Genomic DNA, 13107 nt, shown 5'->3' on the forward strand with positions numbered 1-13107 from the left:
ATGCTGAAGATTGGAAGCGTCCTCCCCTACGGTGGGCGAGTCCATTATACCAGCTGTTCGTACTCGCATACCCGGCTTGAATGAGGGAAGACCAGTTGTAGTAGCGCCTCGGACTGGCATGGGAGTGCAGACATGCGCATCGGGTCCTTGCTGCATATCGGCCATTTTTGTTTGATGTTCATGTCAAGTACACTATAGGATAAAGCAGTGTTGGCGAATATGTATCACTATTACTTATCAAGTTGTGGTGCCAATGAGAAAAATCACTGAAATGGAGTCCGTAGAGGTATAGAGACGTGAGCGGACGGCTAAAAACGACGGGGAGAGTTAAGTGTGTGTAGTGTTTTGGTGGATTCCTACCACTAGCCGTTCAAAGGGTAAGAAATATGATCAACCAGCTACGTTACGTGACGAGAAAGCTACAGGGCCAGACTTTAGATGAAGCTCCAGACTACAGCGGAAAGGTAAGAACCGAATAGAGTGCGAGTTGAGAGTAAAATGAGAGAGAGCAGAGCACGGGGGTTGCAGCGAGTCCAGAGCGAAGCAGACCTGCTACCGCGGCTGCCATGTTGGGGGATGGGAACAAAGACGCTAAACACGAGAACAAATTGAGCGTTCTGGCAGCGGTTTTGACCTCAACACCTTTAGCTACGTGCTGGGTTGGTTTGGCGTGCTTGATGTCGGGGCTGTGGTAAGGGCAAGGGCAAGCCAGGGGCCAAGGGCAGCGTAGAGGAGGTTGCAAATTGACAGGCAGGACCGCTGTGGTTGCTGTGTGTACACGATCCAACTCCCACCTTCCCTTGCAATTTAAATCCTCCTGCTTGGTTTGCGAGCAGTTGCTACATTGTATGACGGACTATCCATCGTTGTAGTACATCAGAAACCCCCGTGAAGTGGGTTTTGTGTTTAATACGAGGTTTGGTTTGGGAAAAGGGGGGCTGGCGTTGGTGTTGTTTTGGTTAGGCCGAGCAGGGGGGGGGGGGGCGAGAAGAGTTTATTACTGAGCGGTGTGTTTATCACTTGGTCTCGTTGAGTTGCTTTTTCCACTGAGGTGTTTACTTGTATCACAGAGCTTGTCACAAGTAAACGTTTAGTGTGACCACAGCGGGCTGGGTTTGGGTTTATTGTAGCCACGCTAGTTTAATCTGCGGTTTGGGTACGTTTGTAGGTGTCTTCGGGTATTCCATAATGTCTTGAAACGTTTCCTGGTCCAGTTCTGATTGATAGAACTCGGGTTTGGCCATGGAATGTGTGAGATTTGTTCCGTGTTTACATAAGAGCGTCTGGTTTGTTTTGCTTGGGTTTTGGAAAGGTATTGTTGTGTTTTGAGGGGGGTTTTGTTCCAGGCTAGATGTTTGTGTTTTGCTTATCGTGTTAGTGGTTTGTGTGTGTTGTTTAGGTATGGAATATGACTGAGCAGTGTTTGTTTATGATCCATCTCTGTTTTGTTTATACCCGTAGGGCCACCAGATTTTCTCTATGGTTGAGTTTATTACCTGTGTTTTCTTCGAGTTACGGTGTTTACCTGATGTTTAGATTGTGTTTTTGGCTCTTTTTACTATTTAGGGATGTCTTCTGTGGGTTTAAATGCAGTTTTGGTGCGAATGAATTTTGTTTTGGCTTGAAAATAGTGCTAGTCTTGAAATAGTTTCAGCTTGCAATAGTGTTTGCTGGTGTTTACATAATCTTCAATGATAAAATAACTTTGTTCACATTGTTTTCGATATATTAATCGGTGAAAAATAGTAACGACTAATTGACCATTATTTACAACATAGATTGTTTTTCAGTTAGGCTGTCGTTTTTTAAATGTTTTTCAATGAAGTGTTTACTTAATAGCATTTAGTCTTCTGACATTTTGACCTTTAGTTTTACAACATTTTGAATGCTATAGTGTTTTATACAAACTATAATAAGATTTATCATATAGAAATGCAATCCTGAATTAATCATGCTAGTGAGACGTGTGTTTGAAATATCAGGCGTTGGTTTTCAAAGGAAAAGCATTACATGTAACCATAAATGAAAAAAGTTAACTTGATGGGCTTTCCTGTGTAACAGCCTGTAGCATTTTAGCAATCTTGTTATTGCAAAGAAACAACTTCGAATGGCAAGTAGTGTGATCAGACTGGGGCAACGGGTATCAGACAGGGCATAATGCATACCTCATGTTGCCAGGTTGTGTGAGAGTGAATTGACGCAAGCTTCGTGGAGTGAATGGGGGGTGAGGAGGGAGAAGGGAGGGGGGGGAGAGATTCCTTAGGCTGGCTAGCCAACTAGCCCCTCCTTCAGACGTTGTGATGCTCGACAGTTTAGTTGCTAGGTTGTGACGCTGCAGGCAATTGGGGGTGGGGATGGGGAGGAAGGGGTTGAGCGAGGCTATAGGACGGTCATGTTGTTGGCATACTGTGTGTGTGTGTGTGTGTGTGTGTGTGTGTGTGTGTGTGTGTGTGTGTGTGTGTGTGTGTGTGTGTGTGTGTGTGTGTGTGTGTGTGTGTTATCAACTGGATAAGAGCGACACACACACACACACACACACACACACACACACACACACACACACACACACACACACACACACACACACACACACACACACACACAGATAGATAGAGAGAGTGAGTGAGTGAGTGAGTGAGTGAAGAGGGAGAGAGGGACAGACGAGGGTAGGTCGAGGAAAAGGGTAGTTCCTCTCTGATTTTACTACTACTACTACTACTACTACTACTACTACTACTACTACTACTACTACTACTACTACTACTACTACTACTACTACTACTACTACTACTACTACCTAACACCTATTACTAACAATACCACCACCACTACTACCACTTCCACCAGTGCCATTACCACCAATACCACCGTAACTTAGTATTGAAGAAGATGCTATATTAACCGTGCTACTATTGCCCCCCTTCTGTTGCTACTATCACCACTTCTACCTCGTGTAATATGTTTACCTCTCGTATTACTACAAGTATATTCTCCCTAGTTGGAACCCTACATTTATAATACCTTTTTATACCATCACTTTAAGGTATTACTATAGTATTACTTCAAAACTAGTTACTTTAATCACTACTGTACTATCCAATAATGCAACATACTACCACTATCGCGACCATAGCTACCACTATCACCAATACTACTATTACTAGTACTACAATGTTACTACGACACTACTGCAATATTATTACTACAATACCACTATTACTACAATACTACCACCACCGGTATCCTACTACTCTTACTACAATACCACCAACTGTTATTGCAATACTACAACTATGATAATACTACCAATGCCACCACCACCACTACTACTAGTAATAGTAGTAGTAGTAGTACAAATACTAGCACTGCTACTACAATACATCTACAACACTACAAAAGTATTACTAAAATACAACAAATACTAATACTGTTATTAAAATGCCATGACAATACTACTACAATACTTCTAGTACAATACTTCTACAATACTACTACAATTCTATACTACTATACAGCTATTGCTATACTATTATTACTATACTATATTACTATTACTATACTATTATCATTATACTATTATTACTATACTACAGTACTATATTACTATACACTACTATATTACTATACTACAATATTACACTACAATATTACTACAATATTACTATACTACTAATACTACTACCACTTTTACAATACAACTACCACTACTACAGTACTACTACAATACTACAACAATATTACAGTACTACTACCATTACAATACTACTACTACAATACTACTACTACAATACTGCCACTACAATACTGCTACTACAACACTACTGCTACTGCAATACTACTGCTACAAAACTACTGCTACAACAATACTACTGCTACTACAATACTGCTACTACAATACTACTGCTACTACAATACTGCTACTACAATACTACTACTACTACAATACTACTACTACTACAATACTACTGCTACTACTACAATACTACTGCTATTACTACAATACTACTACAATACTACTACTACTACTACTACAATACTACTACTACAATACTACTACTACTACTACTACAATACTACTACTACAATACTACTACTACTACAATACTACTACTACAATACTACTACCACTACAATACTACTACCACTACAATACTACTACCACTACAATACTACTACCACTACAATACTACTACCACTACAATACTACTATAATACTTCTACTATAATACTACTGCAACTATAATACTACTATAATACTACTACTATAACACTACTACTATAATACTATAATACTATAATACTACTATAATACTATTACTATAATACTATAATACTGTAATACTACAATACTACTACTACAATACTACTACAATACTACCACTTTTACAATACAACTACCACCACTACAATACTACTACAACAATACTACAGTAGTACTACCATTACAATACTACTACAACAGTACTAAAGTGCTACCATTACAATACTACTACAATACTACTACTACAATACTACTATTACAATACTACTATTACAATACTAGAATACTACTACTACAATACTACTACTACTACAATACTACTACTACAATACTACTACTACTACTACAATACTACTACTACTACAATACTACTACTACTACAATACTACTACTACAATACTACTACTACTACAATACTACTACTACTACAATACTACTACTACTACAATACTACTACTACTACATTACTACTACTACTACAATACTACTACTACAATACTACTACTACTACAATACTACTACTACTACAATACTACTACAATACTGCTGCTGCTACTACAATACTACTACAATACTACTACAATACCACTACTACTACAATACTACTACTACAATACTACTGCTACAATACTACTACAATACTACTACTATACTACTACTATACTACTACTACAATACTACTGCTACTACTACAATACTACTGCTACTACTACAATACTACTGCTACAATACTACTACTACAATACTACTACTACAATACTACTACTACTACAATACTACTACTACAATACTACTACTACAATACTACTGCTACAATACTACTACTATACTACTACTATACTACTATACTACTACTATACTACTACTACAATACTACTACTACAATACTACTGCTACTACTACAATACTACTACTACAATACTACTACTACAATACTACTACTACAATACTACTACTACAATACTACTACTACAATACTACTACTACAATACTACTACTACAATACTACTACTACAATACTACTACTACAATACTACTACAATACTACTACAATACTACTACTACAATGTTACTGCTACTATTTCAATGCTACTGCTATTACTACAATGCTACTGCTATTACTACAATGCTACTGCTATTACTACAATGCTACTGCTATTACTACAATGCTACTGCTATTACTACAATGCTACTGCTATTACTACAATGCTACTGCTATTACTACAATGCTACTGCTATTCCTACAATACTACTACTACAATACGACTACTACAGTACTACAATACCATTGTACTACAATACTACTACAAATACTACTACTACAATACTACTACTATAATACTACTATAATACTACTACAATACTACTACAATTCTACTACTATAATCATACTACTATAATACTACTACAATACTACTACTACAATACTACTATAATTCTACTATAATCATACTACTACACTACTACAATACTACTAAAATACTACTACAGTATTACTACTACAATGCTACTACTACAACACTACTACAATACTACTACAATACTACTACTACAATACTACTGTTACTACAATGCTACAGCTACTACTACTACTACTACTACTACTACTACTACTACTACTACGACTAATAATAATAATAATAATACCATACTACAGTACTACTACTACAATACTACTACTACATTACTACTACTACAATACTACTACTACAATACTACTACTACAATACTACTACTACAATACTACTACTACTACATTACTACTACTACAATACTGCTACTACAATACTGCTACAATACTACTGTTACAATACTACAATACTTCTACTACAATACTAGTACAATACTACTATACTACTAAAGTACTACTATACTATACTACTACCACTACAATACTAAATACTACTACTATACTACTAACACTACTGTACTATTACTGTACTACTACTATACTACAATACTACTACCACTACTACAATACTACTACCTCTACTACAGCTCTACTACCACTACTACAGTACTACTACCACCTCTACAATACTACTACCACTACTACAATACTACTTCCACTACTACAATACTACCACTATAGTACTACTACCACTATAGTACTACTACCACTATAGTACTACTACCACTATAGTACTACCACTATAGTACTACTACCACTATAGTACTACCACTACTACAATACTACAGTATTACTACAATACTACTACAGTACTACTACTACAGTACTACTACTACAATACTACTACTACTACAATACTACTACAATACTACTACAATACTACTACTACAATACTACTACCACAATACTACTACAACACTACCACAATACTACTACAACAATACTACTACAACAATACTATTGCTACTATACTACAATACTGCTACAATACAATACTATAATACTATTATACTATAATAATACTACAATACTGCTACAGTACTACTACTACTAGTACTACTACCATAATGCTACTAGTACTACTACAATACTAGTAATAATACTACAATACTAGTAATAATACTACAATACTACTAATACTACAATATTGATACTACAATGCTACTAATAATACCACTAATACTAATACTACAACACTTACTACAGTACTACTACAATACTACTATAGTACTACTACAATACTACTATGGTACTAGTATACTACAATATTACTGTAATACTACATTACTACACTACTACATTACTACTGTAATACTACTACAATACTACTACAATAGTACAACTACACTACTACAATACTATTACTATGATATTACTACAATAGTACTACCACAATACTATTACAATAGTATTACAATACAGTACTGCTATCACTACAATACTACAAGTACAATACTACTACAATACTTCAGTACAATACTGTCCTACAGTACTACTACCATACTACACTACAGTACTACTACAATACTACACTACAGTACTACAATACTACACTACAGTACTACAATACTACACTACAGTACTACTACAAAACTACACTACAATGCTACACTACAATGCTATTACTACAATGCTATTACTACCACACTGCTGCAATACTACACTACAATACTATTACTACAATACCAATACACTACTATAATACTGCTACATTACTACAATACTACTACTACACTACTACACTAAATCACTACCGCAGTACTAAAGTACTACATTACTACTTCAATAATATTACTAATACAATACTACAATAATACTTTTCACTACAATATAACTATGCACTATTACAATATTACTATACTATCATTACTACTATAGTACTATTACAATACTACTGCAATACTACTATTACATTACTGTACTATTACAATACAATGCTATAATACTACTATAATGCTACTGTAAAACTACTACAATATTATTACAATGCTGAAATACTACAATATTACTACACTGCTACTGTCCTACACTAAAACACACTTACCACAATTCTACAGTACTACTACATTACTACAATGCTATATTACTTCACCATTGTACCACAATAATACTAATAACTCTATACACTATACTACTACTATTACTATAATTACACAACACTAATACCACAATACTACAGTGGTACGTTCCTACAATACTATTACAATACTACCATACTACTACAATGTAATACTACAAAACTACTACAGTACTACTATACTACAATACTATTACTACAATAATACTATAGTACTAAATACTACAGTAATACTACACTAGTAATGCTACTACAATAGTACTACTGCAGAAGTACTACTACAAATAGTACTACAATACTAATACCACCACAATACTAGCACTACAATACTAGCACTACAATACTATTACAATACAACGATACTACAACAATACAACTACAGTTCTGTTATACTACTACAATACAACTACCACAATACTACTACAATACTAGTACTACAGTACAGTACTATAGTATAATATTAGTGGTATACTACTTCAATACTACTACAATGCTTTTACTGCAATACTACTACTACAGTACAACTACCACAATACTACCATATAATACTACAACGCTATTGCAATACTACTAAATCTACAATACTACTACAATGGTACCACAATACTACTACCACGATTCTTCTGCTACAATACTATAGCAAAACTGCTAATAAAACTACTGTAATAATACAATTCTACAATAGTACAAATATACTACAGTACAACTATTACTACAGAACAACCGCAGTACAATGTTAGTACTATACAACAGTACTACAATGCTACTACAACACTACTACAATACTAAATACTATAACACTACTGCAATACTAGTACAATACAATACTTGTACTACAACACTAAAACAATGCTATTATAGAACTACTAAAATACTACTACAATGTTACTACTAGAGTACTACAATACTATGCCAACTACAGTACTCCAACTCCTATACATCTAGATACTAATACAATACTACCATACAGTACTATAGTACTACTGCAATACTACTACTATAATACAATACTGCATTACTACTACAATACTACAACTCAAATACCACTATAATACTTCAACTCAAATACTATTACAATACTACAACTCAAATACTAATACAATACTTCCATACAGTACTACAATACTATACTACTGCAATAGTACTACAGTGCTGCCACTACAATACTATATACAGTACTACAAAATACTACTTTTACCACAGTTATACAATAGTACTACGACTATACTACAATGCTATTGCAATACTACTACTGCAATGTTACTGTTTTTACTGGAATACAACATAATACTACTACAATACTACAACTACCACAATACTACTACACTATACTACTACAATACTAATGCGATGCTACTACAACTACAATACTACTACAATATTACAACTATTACAATAACAATACAGTACTACAATATAATATACAACTGTTACAATAACACAATACAGTACTATAATATAATATACAACTATTACCACTACAATACCATTACTACAGTACTACTAGAATACAATTACGATAGTACTACAATACTACCATAATACTTCTAAAATACTACGATACTACAATACAACTGTTACAATACAATACAGTAGTACAACATAATAGTGCAACTATTACCACTACAATACTACTAGAATGCTACACTACTACTACAGTACTAAATGCTACTACTATAATACTACTGCAATACTACTATTATTAATGCAATACTAGTACTACAATACTAAAGCAGTAATATACTAGTATAGTACTACTGCAATACTGCTACAGTACTACTACAGTGCTATAATACTACAACTACTCCAGTACTACCACTGCAATACTACTTACAATATCTCTAGCATACAATACTCCTACTACAGTACTACTGCCATACAATACTTTCGCAATACTACCACAATACTACTACAATAGTACTATAATACTACTATCACCACCACAGTGCTACAACACTATTGCAATACTACAAAAATTCCACAATACTACTACAATAGTAATACTACTACAATATTACAAAATAATAATACAACTGCAATACAACTACAATAATGCTACTACAATACTATACCACAACTATTACTACTACATAACTGTTACTACAATGCAGTACTACATTACAATATTACTACTATACTACTACAATACCATTGTTGGTATAATACTACTACAATACTTCTACAATTGTACTATAATACTACAATACAATACTATTACTAATACAATACTACCACGGAACTAGTACTACAATACTGACAATACTATACTACTATAGTACTACTGCAATACTGCTACAATAGCACTATTACTACAATAGAGTACTACAATGTTATTTGCACAACACTATAATACAGTACTAATACAATACAATGCACTACTACAATACATTACTATAGTACAGTAGTACTACAATACAATTCTACAACTATTACTACTACAATACTGTACCACTACAAGACTACTACACTATAAAACTAATACAATACTATTACTACAACAATACAGTTCTACAATCCAGTACTACAACTATTACTGCAGTGCTACTATACTACTACAATACTATAAAACTATAATACTACTGTAATACTATTACTAATACAATACAACTATAGTAATACTGCAGTACTACAGTACAATACTATTGCTAATACAATACTACTATAATACACTATAATACTATTGCAATAATACAATACTATACTATTAAAATACTACTATACTATAGTACTATTAATGGAACACTATTACTTATATCATACCATTTCTGCAATACTACAATACTGACAATACTAGTACAATACTACAATAATTATACTACAATACTACATTACTACACTGCTATTACTACAATTCAATAGTACTAATACTACTACAATACAGTACTATTACAATACAATACTACAATGTTACTATTACCACTACAATACTACAGTACCATCTACAATGTTACTAATACAATACTACAATACACTACAACAATACTATTACTACAGTAAAATAGTACTATTATTACTACTACAGTATAGTACTGCAGTTCAGTAGTATTCTGCATTACAGTACTACTACAGTGTTACTAGTATTCTACTACAATACAATACTACAACTATTTCTACTACAATACTATAGTACACTAATACAATACTGCTATAATATACTACTGCAATACTACTACAATACAACTATTACTAATACAATATTAATACAATACTACTATTACAGTACCACTACAATACTACTGCAATACTACTACAATACAGTACTACCACTACATTACTACTACAGTACAATAGTACTATTACTACTACAATACAACAATACTTGTACAATACTACAGTTCAGTAGTACTATTACTACAATACTACAACCTTACTATTACAATATTACTACTACAATACAGCACTACTACAATAAAATACTACTATTACTACAATATTACTCCAGTGCTATTACTACTACGATGCTATTAATACTACAATACTATTGCTACTACAATACCTAAATATTACCATCACTACAATACTACAGCTACAATACTACAACTAGTACTACAATACTACCACTAATACATTACTAACGGTACTACAATACTACAATTATTACTTCTACCACCTCTTCTACAATACTGCAACTACTATTACTGCAATACTACTACTTCTACTACTACTACTACTACTACTACTACTACTACTACTACTACTACTACTACTACTACTACTACTACTACTACTATTACTACTATTACTATAATACTACTGATGCTACTTCTACTGACACCAATACTACCACTACCAATACTACGAAACTGACTACCACTATAATTACTATTGGTGCTACTGACACCTCTACTAGCATTACGGCCATTATTAGTACTATTTGTAGTACGACGATTTTGGCCTACTTGTAGGAATATTGTTGGTACGACCACTTGTACGACTTATGATATGACTAACATTACTCCAACTACTGGTACGTCTTCTTCTACCACTACGTCTACTACTGGTATTACGTCATCTACATCTAACACATCTGCATCTAATACTAAGTCTTCTGCTATCACGCCTACTACTACAACTACTACTACTACTGCTGATATTGCTGCTACATCTGCTACTACATCTACGGGTACTACGTCTACTAAACGTCTGCTACATCTACACCTATTAAGTCTACAACGTCTACTTGTGCTACTACGTCTACTACAACAACTATTACTACATCTACGTCTACTGCTACTACGTCTACCATTCCAATTACGTCTGCTACTGCTACTACATCTACGTCTACTATCATTGCTATGTTTGCTACTACTGCTAGTACGTCTGCTACTGTTACTACGTCTACTACGTCTATTACTACGAATACTACGTCGACTACTACCGCGTGTACTACTACTGCGTGTACTACTGCTGCTGTTGCTGCTTCTGATACTGCTACTGTTACACCTACTATTGCTTCCACCATTACCGCTGTGCTACCTCTACATCTGGTGTATTACTGCTGATACTAGTACTACTATTACCACCACTGCTGTTGTTACTGCTATAAATACCGCTCGTGGTACTTCTGTTGCTGTGCAGCATCACTAATACAACGAATTTTATACTGCTGTAACTGTTATATTACAGCAACAGCTGCTACAACGTTACTTCTATAGTCTTGCTACGATTGTTGTAGAACTATTACGGCTACTGTAGTATTACTAAGAGTACTGTAGTGCCACTATTATTACGGCCGTTGTATTACTACTACAACGGATGATATATTTTACAACTACGGCTAATGTATTACTACTGCGGCTAATGTATTACTGCCACGGCTGATGTATTACTACTACGGCTGACGTATTACTACCACTACGGCTGATGTATTACTACTACGGCTGACGTATTACTACCACTACGGCTGATGTATTACTACTACGGCTGACGTATTACTACCACTACGGCTGATGTATTACTACAGCTGATGTATTACCACTACGGCTGATGTATTACTACCACTACGGCTGATGTATTACTACTACAACTGATGTATTACTACTACGACTGATATATTACTACTACGACTGATGTATTACTACTACAGCTGATGTATTACTACGGCTGATATATTACTACGACTGATGTTAGTACTGAAGGTATAGTACTATTACGGCTTATACAGGACTGCTATATTACTGCTACAACTATATCATTACGGCTTCGGTTGATATTGTAATACTACTATGGCTGGTAAAGTACTGTTGCTATAGTACTACAATAATGGATGATGTAGTATTATCACTACTGCTGTTATAGTACTACTACGTATGCCATCATACCAGTATATCTGATATATTTCTACAACTGTTTTGTAGA

The 13107-nt window shown here is 34.1% G+C and overlaps 1 protein-coding gene across 3 annotated transcripts in view; it reads left to right on the plus strand.

Moving 5' to 3' along the window:
* The window catches only part of LOC143036944 (uncharacterized), a 91926-nt gene that overhangs the window by 617 nt on the left and 78202 nt on the right, over positions 1 to 13107 (plus strand). The window contains exon 1 of one of the 3 annotated variants that reach the window (XM_076204974.1): positions 86 to 464. The exons of 1 other annotated variant lie outside the window; for it this stretch is intronic. In XM_076204974.1, coding sequence (XP_076061089.1) covers positions 387 to 464 — 78 coding nt within the window. In that variant the 5' untranslated portion in view covers positions 86 to 386. Of the gene's footprint in view, positions 1 to 85; positions 465 to 13107 lie in introns of those variants that run through there. One more of the 3 variants, XM_076204973.1, reaches the window with a different exon arrangement.

The sequence above is a fragment of the Oratosquilla oratoria genome, chromosome 21 (genome assembly GCF_046742065.1).
Source record: "Oratosquilla oratoria isolate Oo_2021 chromosome 21, ASM4674206v1, whole genome shotgun sequence".
Classification (NCBI taxonomy): Eukaryota; Metazoa; Arthropoda; class Malacostraca; order Stomatopoda; family Squillidae; genus Oratosquilla; species Oratosquilla oratoria.